This window comes from Coturnix japonica, unplaced genomic scaffold, assembly GCF_054131305.1.
Source record: "Coturnix japonica strain WE unplaced genomic scaffold, WE-NBRP24 Scf042, whole genome shotgun sequence".
Classification (NCBI taxonomy): domain Eukaryota; kingdom Metazoa; phylum Chordata; class Aves; order Galliformes; family Phasianidae; genus Coturnix; species Coturnix japonica.
This window is the reverse complement of record NW_028188945.1, coordinates 2,605,001-2,617,271: the sequence shown is the minus strand read 5'-3', so window position 1 is coordinate 2,617,271 and position 12,271 is coordinate 2,605,001. Positions and strand designations below refer to the sequence as shown.

Sequence of the window (12,271 nt, the reverse complement as noted above, 5' to 3'; positions counted from 1 at the left end):
TTTGTAGTGTAATCAGTTACATAAAAATACATTCTCTTCCCTTCCTGTGTTTCTGGAAAATGCTCATGAAGATTTCTGTTTGATTGTTTTCAGAGTTGTGGGTTATACTGCTTTCTTTTAATGGGCTTGCTATGACAAATATAAAGCCTGTTCTTTTCAGCCTTTAGTTTACTAGCTATTAACAACAGAATATTTACAGTGAAAAAGATCTAAGGGGATAAACACATTATATTTTAGCACCTCAACATTTGCAAAAAATAAATGGACAAAAACACCTCCCTTCCCACTACAGCACTTATCTGGCAGAACTGGTTGGATTGCTTCTGTTCTCTTAGCTCTTGGGGCTGTTGTTTTGCCACTCATAGAACTGCTTCCCATGAGTTTATGTTGTGTTTGCACTGGAGGGGTTGAGAAGCAGCTGAAACTGTCAGCTTCATTCTTGTCCTGCATCCCACTGAATGTGAGCTGTGTATGAACTCAATAAGCAAATACGATTTTTGGTATTGCATTAAGTATATTCCTGTGCTGTGCTCTGGTGGTATGTAACTGTTCAGGCTTTGACATTATTAATGGAAGCATGCCTGACTTCAGCATGTGCAAGGCTTAATCATGAGCATCTAACCCATCTTTTAACAATGAGGCAGAGTTCAAGTAGATTTGCAGGTGATCAGTTGTGCCAGACAAAACTGAATTCCTTCTTTGATAGAATGACCAATTCCTTTTTTCCTCCAGACAAAGAGAAGAGATCTAGTCCCATACGTCATACTTCACTTGTGCTCTTGAGGCTGTGCCAGACAGTAAACAGCTAATTCATGTAAAAGAGATGATCGTTGCGAGAGTTGGTGTTTGCTGAAGGAAACAACTGCTTGTGGTTCTTTTTTTTATTTAGGGCAACCACCTCAAAAGCCATAAGCAACAACAAAAATTCCTGCAGGAGTGATTGGAACGAGAAATGTTGGCAATAAGGGGATTTTCCAAGGGCTCAAATTGAGGGCTAGTCTTGCACTGTTTGCAGTAATGACCTTGGCACCAAAAACTCATTGGGATTTTCTTATGAGAATTTGTGGTGTGTTGTCAGTAGGTGACAACTGAGGAAATGCATGTGCAGCAGAACACATGCGTTTGGGACATGGTACAGATACAGAAAAACCAGTGAGACTGGGCATGTCAAGGCCAATAACAACCCTCCTGGGAGACAGTAGAAATCCTTACTGTTGCAGCATGGATAACTGGAGAGAAGTAAACATGAGAGTGGAAGATGTATAGGGAAAGATATTCTGTGGAGAATAAGCTGCAATTAAGGCATTGTACAATGTTCTTCCAGCTGGAATATTACTTGCAGTTCTGGCTACTGTATTCAAGAAACATTGATTGAAGCTGCTTGGAATTCAATGAAGGGAATATTATGGGAATAAAGAGCCTGTTATGAAAGGACAGTAGAGAAGTTTTTCAGTCTGTGGGTAAGATCTAATGGCTGGATAAAATAAATGTAAATGAATGGAAAAGCTCTTGCCTCTTAAGGTGGGATCCTGGAAGAGACTCTGTGGTCATTTGTCCAGTGTGTTTTCCCCCAACTCTTTCTGTACAGGGAGTGATATTGTTTAAACCTACCTTTATAAATGAATCAGTTGGGTATCTTACATGAGTTATTGCCTTTGTTTATAAACAGTATTGGACAGTATTGATTTATGTAATTGGAAATGAAAAATCATCATTATGAAGATTTTGTTTGGGACCTGAGCAAGGTCAGTTGAGCTCCCAACACACTGTGGAAGAAAACTTGTTTTTATTCTTGTGAATTATTTTTTTAATCTCTAATGTCGTTCTGGGAACACTGTTACATCCCTAAAAGGCAGCAGCATGTTTAAATTATCCCAGTAATGAATAATTATATACAGTAATGAATAATAATAGTTTCATTATAAGTGTTAAAATTTTCACTGATAGTTTAAAAAAAGGAAATGCTATTTATCAGATGTCAAAAACAGGATAATTTACCAAATGCAGAAATTTAGGATTTAGTGAAATTAATTCAGAATATTGGTGGCCTGTATTTGACTCCTGCATAGTTTGCAAGGTTCTTGCACATAAAAACTAGTTTTGTGGTATTTTTGCTTCTAATTCTACCCTCTTGTTAGCAATTTGTGGGTCAGGCTGGGTCACATCACACTTCATTTCAGTTTTCAGTTCCTTCTTACTTCATCTACTTTTATTCCTCCATCATACAGGTAGTTAGGGCAGTCGATATATGAATCATTGTGGAGATGACTGTTCCTGTAACATTTGAAAGAAAAAATTGTTTTTTGATCAAGCGTTCCCAGTAAAAGATAAATAATTCTATGTGAACCAAAAAACTCTGAGTAACTAGTGAAATAAGTTGACCTTTTTCTTTCCAGTTTTGCAGGTAGGAAGACAAACCTGATGAGCTGAATGAGTTTTCTGTTTAGCTGCTGTGTCTGAAATAAAACTAGTTCATAGACTGCATGCAATTTCAGTTATTCATTGGTGGGGTATTTCTTGTTTTGCTTGTAGTTGCCTTGTGGTCACCGGTGTGAAGAGATTTGCCATTCAGGTGATTGTCCTCTGAACTGCACCCAGAAGGTTAAACTCAAGTGTCCTTGTAAGTGACTGAAAAAGGTAAGTTTTGAAGTTGCAGTTCTGAGAGTGACACATTTTCTTTGTATGTTCCTAGGCTTGTGTACATGGATTGTCTCTGGTCAAGACTGGAATAGAATCAGTTACTTGAGCAGAGCAGCAACAGCAGCTGAAAGTCTGGGTGGAACAATCAAAATATTCACTAAGGAACATAAAATTCATTGTAGAAAATGTTAGCTCCCAGATTTGCAATACCTTTCTCTTCAAGCACACTTCAATTTTTGTAGTTCCATTAGGAAAATAATCAGATGATCTGGAGTGATTTAAGAAGTCAAAGCACATTTTCCTCATTAGGAACTGAGAAGTTTATAATTACATAAATTGGAACAGTCACAGATGTTTTGAATTCCTAATTGATGGTTGTCTGAGGCCCTTAAAGCAAACAGAGGCATCAGCATCCTTAGCTTTCAGCAGAGATAAAGGACAAAGCTTATAGCTATCAAGTATGATGAGGGGAAAACCAGAGGCTGCTGTGACCTCTTGACAAGTGTTAACTTAATGAAAAATTCACTATCTGGCTTGAACAAAGCATGCTTAAATTATTTTCAAGACCCGGTTAACTTCTGAGCTTTCCACACAGATGCAGTTTCCCCAGAGTTCTTAGCTTCTCCAAGAAATGTCTTCAGAAATCTCAGATCTTGCAGGGTGCATGTTCAAGAGAAAGGATGGTAATGCCCAGAGTACGTGCTTCAAATTGAGCAGTCTCTGCTTATAAATAACTAGCTTTTCTTTATTTGTAAGTTGAAATGTTGACTTCTGCTGAGGATAAATTATTTTGTTGTGACTAAGTGCTCTTACTATTTTCAGTTTTTCTTACTCTACTGTGTTCAGTAAAATCAATAATATCATTGGTTGCGTGTATACTTCTGCTTCTTGTTCCTTAAGATATAGGTTTACAGTTGGACTTGATGATCTTTGAGGTCTTGTTTCTTATGCCAGACTTAACTGAATAAGGAAGATGGGTATTTCCATGATAGCTCTGTTACATCTAGTTGTTGCTGTCCCTAATTTTCATACTGTTTTTGGAAAACTGAAATGTGTTATCATCTTCTGCTGAGTTCTGACGCTGTATAGCTATTTCAGACCAGTTCAGATTTTATTGTCCCAGAGTTCCGGGATGTCTTCAGTGATTATGTGGATGTCCAACTGAAATGTGGTAGCAAGAAGCAATGAAATTAATGTTTAGGATGCTCACTTTTCACTTTTACAGTGGCCTGAAATGGAACATTCCAGATCTGCTATTCTGAAAGTTTTATGGTCCTTAAATATGATGACGGTTACTTTTTCCCCCCCCCCTCAATCTTGTAAATTTGATTTTAATAAGGTGGAAAGGTTGTTATGAGTTAATTATATAATTAATAAATTATATAATATTTTATAAATAAATTAATTCTTATATGATGACAGCCCACTTATTTAAATAGCCACGAAGTGATCCTTCTGATTCCTAGTGAAATGGTGTTTCCCTTCAGAAAGAGAAGAAAACACTATCCCCACCTTAAATATCATCTCACTGTTTCCAGGTCAAGCCCCAAATCCATGCTCTCTTTTGTCCAGAGAGCTACAGTGTAGAGGGTAAATGATGGTAGAACCAATAAGCCACTGATAATTGGACTGTGTATTAGTTGCAGCTAATCTGACTTACAGAAATATGACTCGTTTCTGTAGTGTGAAAGATGATGTCTTTTAACGTTTGCTTTATGCATCTGCCCTTGCCCGAGACCGTAATTAGGGTATCTTTGATTCCAGAAGGTCCTTATGCATATTTGCTTGGAGCTGCATACTTACAGCAGATAGTGTACTTCTTTCTTAGCTTGGATAGGATAGTGTACCTGTATATTTAGTCTTTTGTGCCTGCAGCCTGCGATCTTGAAGATAAGGAGAAACAGAATTGAGTACCTAACATTTGCAGTTGAATTCTCCTCTACCAGTCTTCTGTCTGTGTATACTACTGGTGAAGTTGGGAGTTGACAGGACACGTATTCCAAGCTGCTCTGTAAATATGCCTCATCTGAACCATCACAATTAATATCAAATGTAGGAGCTCATAATTTGAGTGCAAAACAGGAGGATTTTTTCTTCCTTTTCTGGTGTTGAAGTTAACTGTTGCATCATGAGGCTATGCATGTAAACATGCAAAGTCATATAAACCACTTGAATTTGTAACCCACAACTTGTAGTGGACCATATTCTTAACCATCTAGGCAGGTGGTTTATCTTAGCATGCTGGAATTGCTCTGAAGAAGTTAGTTTTTGGATTTTGCTGTATGCTATGAAAATTGTTCTGCATATTGTCAGAAAGCATGAAAACCAGAATAGCTTCTGGCTATGTTACTGTGCTTTCCTGACAAAATTCTTCATAGGCTAGTAGTATAGATTATAATTTTCTCTCTGTGCTGGTATTCTGTTTTGGTTTTGTTGGTGGTTTTTTTTTGTTTTTTTTTTTGGTTTTTTTTTTGGCCTTCAATGTAAGGGGGAGGAAGGAGAAGGAAGTAGGGGAGATCTTCCCATGACCAGACCTTGCCCTGTAGTTTCAGCCAGTTTAGAGAATTGATACGAAGTTTCAGAAGAGTTACTTATTAGTTACTTTGCATGGTATCTTTTGTAACAGTTCACAAGGTTATATTGCTTTGTCTTAAATAAATAAGTGAAAAAAAATACAAGAAAAATTAAACTGAACCATTTGATTTATCCTTGTTTCAGTTTAGCTTATCAGAAAGAAGGAAAATAGAAAAGGATGCTTGAATACAGTTACAGTTTCAAATAATATTTATTTATTAGCTTCATTCTGTAAATATACCGAATAAAATTGTTTTACAATTTTCCCAACAAAATGAACGTTATAATTAAATTTTTATATAGGGAAATGAATTACAAACAATTCAATTTATACTTAACAGGAAGTACAGTGCAGCAAGATACAAGAAGGCCAAGTTTCACTGGAGTGTGATGTGTTATGCAAGGAAATGAAACGGAAGGCGTCTGAGGTGGTGTATCCATTTTAGTTATGTTGTCTTCATTGCCTTGAGAAAAGTTGGAAAAAACAGGCAGATCGTTATTTTTTCAAGACAGTAATAGCAAGAAATGCAGTGTAACTCAGCGTACAGTTTAATTGCACATTTAATTTTTGGACTATTGAATCTGGCTTATTGCTGAGAATTGCACTACTTGTAGATAGTGTCAACTCACTTGATGAAACACTATGTTAAGGTAATGCTCTATTACCTCTTTATTTTTAATGTACATTGGAACTGGAGATTTCCTCTTCAGCCAAGAAGTGCTAATCAATGATAATAAAATCATTACTGCTAGTGAGAGCTATAGAAGCACAACTTGCATTGACAGTTTCCATTACGACAAGAGCAGTCGAACAATATGAGTATGCATTATCCAATATGTCATTTGGTACAAAAGTGGAGATTTCCTTTTGCTCTAGCAGTCAGGGCATATTTAGTTACTTGGAATGAAGTGTGTGAGTGTAAATTACATACATATATAAGGATTTACCCATCAGTGTACAGTGTGCTGAATTGAGGATTGAGTTACTGAAAGCTTAGAGAGTGACTTTATTAAGGAATTTTCCCTGGTATTAATGAATATATGTATTTATATTTTCCCCAGGTTTTATATTTGTCATTTGAATTTTCCAGTTAGTCAGAAGTTTAGTTTTATAACATGGTAGCATCTCTTATGTTCCGTGTTTTTCAAACATGAATTGATAGAGGTTTTTCACAGAATGTTTTAGAATCTGAGTAAGCTCACAGCTCACTTGGTGAAGGTTTTGCTCGCTTTTCTGAGAACTGTTCTATAAATTATGGCTCAGTAAGATAATAGTTTTACCTGCTTTTACAACAGTTACTTATCACTTTGTATGTCTGGACAGATAAAAGAGGCAGAAGCCAAAGCTGTTATTGAAGAGGAGAAACGAAGACAACAGGTATCAAACTTAATTCTTCTTCCCCCCCAACCTCATTGTGTTAATAAATCACTTGATGCACGTGCAGCCCAATCTGTATACTTTGTACAGTGTTTTTCCCAGTTACTGCTTTCAGCTGTTATGTTGTCTTTAGGTATGTGCCATGAGTGATCTACAGTGGTTAAAAGCAAGTATATTTTCTCTTAACAGTTCTCACATCTGTGGGCAAAATGGTAATCATTTGATGTCGCATTAGAATAACTGTATAATGTATACATATATTTAAATACAAAATACTTCTGATTTTTATCCATCATTTTATAATTCCTTAAATTCACAGAATTACTAAGTAGCCTCTGTAAGGTTGAATTACTGAGTGAAACTTCTTACTTACTCCCCTTCGTGAGAGTGAAGAAACCTAAATTGGTCTCTGTCCTTCAAGGTCTGGTGGGAGTGGGGAATTTTTTTGTAATTGCTGGCTCTGGTGAATGTGTGTTGTCAGCACTGTAATCCAAGAAGCTTCTGTGCCAGCTGCCTGGAAATACTATCACTAATCTTGTTTCAGAAATTAACCGTAAGCTTGGTTGCTGGTGACAGCTAACTCAGGTTTATCATCTGGGCGCTGCAGCCTCAATGCACTCCTTCCAACAGGCTTGTATGCCTGTGACAGAGCACAGACCCCCCCGGTTGTACACCCCCCATCGGACCCACCCCCACATTAGATCCCCCCCCATTGTATCCCCCCCCCCATTAAATCCCCCGCCCTCCATTGGATCCCCCCGTTGTACCCCCCCCCCTCCCCCACTGAACCCCCCCCATCGGACCCCCACCCCATTAGATCCCCCCCATTGGACCCCCCCGGTCTATCCCCCCCCTATTGGACCCCGCCGTTCGATCCCCCCCCATCGGACCCCCCCGGTCTCGGTCCGTCCCCACTCACCGCTTCCTCCTACAGGGCTGCCAACACCTCCGCACTTTACGGCGACGCTGTCGCAAAAGCGCCGCACCCCGCTGCGCTTTACGGCGCGCCGCGAACTGCAACTCCCAGTGTCCCCCGCGCTGCGCCGCGTTACGTCTCTCCGGGGACTGCAACTCCCAGCGTCCCACGCGCGGCGCAGGCGCAGAGCGCGCGGTGTGAAAAAGGCGGGAAGGCGTCGGGCGGGAGCTGAGGTGAAGCAGAATGGCGGCGGGGCCGGGAAGGGCCTTGGGGCGGGATGGGCGCCATTGGGCCTCGTTATAGCGGGATAACGGTGTTATTCTGGGACGTGGAGTGAGAGAGACCGGGCGGTCAGGGGGGATTTGAGGGGAAATAGTGAGGAAATAATGCTCAATGGGCGTGTGTTCCCCTCAGGTGAGCGGCACCATGGGCAAAAGGAGGAGCAGCCAGGTGACAGGTAATGACTTAAAATGGCCAAAAAATGGCCTTAAAATGGTCTCAAAATGTCCTCCAATGGGCCTCCAAGCGGTCTCAAAATGGCCACCAAATGGCCTCCAAGCAGCCGCAAAATGGCCTCAAAATGGCCACCAAATGGTCACAAAATGGTTTCCAAAGGGCCTCAAAATGGCCACAAAATGGCGTCCAAGCAGCTGCTGTTCCTCTTGCAGGTGTTGACCACCATGATGGCCCCAATGTCAAAGTCAGGGCAGGACTGAGGGGAGACAACAAGGGGGGGGACGACTATAGTGGGGACAACAATATGGTGGACAGCAAGGGGGGGGACATCAATGGAGGGGGCACAAATGGAGGGGACACCAATATGGGGGACACCAATATGGGGGACAGCAATATGGTGGGCAGCAATATGGTGGACAGCAATATGGAGGACACTAATGGGGGGGACACTAAGATGGGGGACAGCAAGGGGGGGGACATCAATGGAGGGTACACTAATAGAGGGGACACCAATGAGGGGGGAAACAATGGAGGGGACACCAATATGGCGGACAGCAAGGGGGGGGACATGATTGGATGGGGCACCAATGGGGAGGACAACAATAGAGGGGACACCAAGGGGGGAGACACCAATATGGCAAACACCAATATGGCGGACACCAATATGGTGGACACCAATGGAGGGGACAAAAATGGAAGGGACAGGGACACCAAGGGGAGGGACAGCAAGGGAGGGGACACCAGTATGGTGGACACCAATATGGCAGACACTAATGGAGTGGATACCAAGGGGGAGGACATCAATAGAGGGGACACCAAGGGGGGGATACTAATATGGGGGGCACCGAGGAAGAGGAAACCAATGGAGGGGGCAGCAATATGGGGGACACCAATGAGGGGGACATCAATGGAGGGGACATCAAGGAGAGGGACAGAAATGGGGGGGACACTAATAGAGGGGGCAGCAATGAGGGGTATGTAAGTGGAGGGGACACAAATATGGGGGACACCAAGGGGGGGGACAGCAATGGGGGAGACATAAATGGGGGGGACACCAATATGGAGGACATCAGTATGGGGGCCATGATTGGAGGCGACGCTCTGGACAATGGCGGAGGGATGGACTCAGTGCATGGAGATGGAACAGAGAGGTAATGGGAGGAAATGGGAGGGTGGGGGACAGAGGGGGGGCTGGAGGTGGAAATGGGGGCAGAAATGGGGCTTGGGGGTAGGAATGGGGCCTGGGGCCAGCAATGGGTCCTGGTGCCCCCCAGCTGATGGGGTTTGGGGGCTGTTTGGTTCCCAGCCGCTCTGATAACGGAGGCCCAGCAGCCACCCCACAGCTCAGCGTGATGGAGGAGCTCAGCCCCACAGCGGCCCCATTGGCACAGGTAGGACAGGGCCTCTGCCCCCCCAGCGTCACCCCACAGCTCCCCATGGCTATGGGGCAGGGAGCACACAGGTTATGGGGGGGTTTGTTCCAGGATGGGATGGATGGCTGCGAGCAGCAGGAGGACCAGAACAGCCCTGATATGGGGGACCTACAGCCCCATAGCACCCCACAGCCCCATAGTGACACCGATGGGGGCACAGAATGCATTGAGGCCACCAAAGAGCCATTGGAGGGGGAGTGGGCAGCCAAAGTGGAGCCCACTTGTGGGGCAGAGCATGAGGAGCGCTATGGGGCTGGCACTGTGGGGCTGCCCCACATCTCAGCACCGGAGCACAGTGGGGTGCCAGGGGGGGACACTGAGCTGCTGCAGGTAATGCCAGAGTACTATGAGAACCCATAGGGAACAGCCCCATAGCGCCCCACTGCACCCCACATTGTCCCACTTCACCCCATAGAGCTCCAGTTCACCCCAGTTTACCCCCCATTCCACTCTAGATTGCCCCAATTTACCCCAGTTCACCCCAAATCACTCCAACTTACCCCAGTTCACCCCAGTTCTCCGCCATTCACCCCCAAATCACCCAAATTCATCCCAGTCCCCCCTCAGGTCACTCTCATATCCCCCAGTCCCCCTCAATTTGCCCCCATTCACCCCAAATCATCTCAGTTCCCCCCCCAAGTCACCCTCAGATCCCCCCAGTTCACCCCATTTCATCCCAGTTCCCCCCAGTTCAGCCCTTGGTGCCCCAGTTCACCCCAGTTCCCCCCCATTCACCCCCAATCCCCCCCAATTCACCCCAGTCCCCCCCCAAGTCACCCTCAGTTCCCCCAATCCCCCCCAATTTGTCCCCATTCACCCCAGTTCATCCCAGTTCCCTCCCGTCACTCTCAGACCCCCCCAATCCCCCCAATTCTCCCCCATTCACCCCAAATCACCCCAGTCCCCCCCCAAGTCACTCTCATATCCCCCAATCCCCCCCCATTCACCCCCATTCACCCCAGTTCATCCCAGTTCCCCCCAGTTCATCCCCTGTTGCCCCAGTTGCCCCCATTTCACCCCATTTCCCCCCCAGCCCCCCACCCCCTCCCAGCCTGCAGCCCCTCTGTGCCCTGTGGATGCCGATGGGGACCCGGCCTCACCCAGCTGCACCCCCAGGTCGGACCCCCCTCCCCCCACCAGAACCCAGAGCTCATTTTGGGCTTAAAAAGCCCCGGATTGGTGCTATTTTCACCCCCTTTGACCCCCAGGAATGAGGTGGCACCACGTGAGGATGCATCTGCGGTGCTGGGGGGGCTGATCCTCGAGCTGTCCAACCTCAAGTGAGTGCTGGGGGGGGGGTTAGGGTTAGGGTCCCATTGGCACTTATGGGGTCTCACTGTCCCCTATGGGGTCTCACTGTCCCCTGTGGGGTCTCATTATCCCCTATGGGCTCTCATTATCCCCTATGGGGTCTCATTGGTCTCTATGGGGTCTCACTGTCCTCTATGGGGTCTCATTGTCCCTGCAGCCGCCGTGTGATGAGCGCCCATCGTGCCCTATAGGGGTCTCACTATCCCCTATGGGGTCTCACTGTCCCTTATGGGGACTCTCATTGCCCCCTATGGGGTCTCATTGGTCTCTGTGGGGTCTCATTGTTCCCTATGGGGTCTCATTGGTCTCTATGGGGTCTCATTATCCCCTATGGGGTCCCATTATCCTACAGCCGCCGTGTGATGAGCGCCCATCGTGCCCTGGAGTCGCTGCTGCGGCTGCGTCGTGAGCGGAGCCAGGGGGTGAACAACAGCAGGAGGAGGAGGAGGAGGAAGATGGAGGGGGACGAGCCAGGATGAAGCTGCAGCTGTGAGTGGGGCTTTATTGGGGGAAAAAAGCCCATAATGGTGCAATAAACACACGAGTGTGAGCAGGGCTGGAACAACACAACTACACAATAACACAACAACACAACAGGGAACAGCTGCTGAGCTCTGCTCCTGGTGCAGAGTGGGGGTGTAAAGCTGATGGTGCACAAGTGATGGTGCAAAGTGGTGGTGCACAACTGAAGGTGCAAAGGGATGCTGCAAAGTGATGGTGCACAAGTGATGGTGTACAAATGGTGGTACAAAGTAGTGGTGCAAAGTGATGGTGCAAAGGTATGGTGCACAAGTGATGATGCACAACTGAAGGTGTAAAGTGATGGTGTAAAGATGATGGTGCACGAGCGGTGGTGCAAAGCTGATGGTGTACAAATGATGGTGCACAAGTGATAGTGCACTAATGATGGTGCACAGTTGGTGCCCAGCTGCTGCCTTCTGTCCTACATTGCGCTCAGCACAGCCTGGGGATGACACAGAGTGCGTTATTAGTAATAGTAATTAGTAATTACGGCCTTAATTAACATCATCACCACCACAACTGCCCCGACACACACAGTACAATATGTGGGGGCCAACTCCATAACCCCTATAGCCCATAACCCCTTATAACCCCCATAACCCCACAACCCCAAACCGCAATAACCCCATACCCCTATAACCCCATAAATAACCCCATAACCCCATAAATAACCCCATAACTCCATAACCCACAACCCCATCACCTAATAGCCCCTATAACCTAATACCCCATTACCTGCTATCAGTCACCGCCGTCCCCGTGTCCCCGTGCTCTCGGTGCATACACAGAGCGATATGACGCCGGGGTGAGCGGGCAGAACCTCCTGGTGTGCGCGTTGTCCCGCGTGGCGCCGCACTGCGGACACACGTAGCGCCGCAGGATGGGGCACAGCACGCGGCCACGCGCGTCCTTCAGAGCGTGGCTGCTCCACACCGCGCGGGACTCCCCGTTACGGCGGCAGAACGGGCAGAACGGGGACGGGAAACGGGGGCGGGCTGATAAGGGGGGGCGGGCCGACAGGGGGCGCTGTGGTGGTGCGAT

The 12,271-nt window shown here is 45.8% G+C and overlaps 2 protein-coding genes and 1 long non-coding RNA gene across 6 annotated transcripts in view; 1 reads left to right on the top strand and 2 right to left on the bottom strand.

The window, feature by feature from the left end:
- LOC146752688 (receptor-type tyrosine-protein phosphatase T-like) overlaps positions 1-12,271 on the bottom strand; it is a 278,647-nt gene that overhangs the window by 68,323 nt on the left and 198,053 nt on the right. The gene's annotated exons all lie outside the window — the stretch shown is intronic.
- On the bottom strand, positions 5,407-7,266 carry LOC146752699 (uncharacterized). The gene is made up of 2 exons (XR_014940453.1): positions 6,966-7,266; positions 5,407-5,678 (listed from the first exon to the last, which is right to left on the bottom strand). It is a non-coding gene; the product is annotated as an uncharacterized LOC146752699 (long non-coding RNA).
- On the top strand, positions 9,000-12,237 carry LOC146752698 (uncharacterized). Its single transcript, XM_085531449.1, has 5 exons — positions 9,000-9,115; positions 9,271-9,355; positions 10,431-10,513; positions 10,606-10,677; positions 11,061-12,237. Exons 1-5 carry the CDS (start codon positions 9,024-9,026, stop codon positions 11,185-11,187), a joined length of 459 nt encoding a protein of 152 aa, XP_085387575.1. The 5' UTR covers positions 9,000-9,023; the 3' UTR covers positions 11,188-12,237.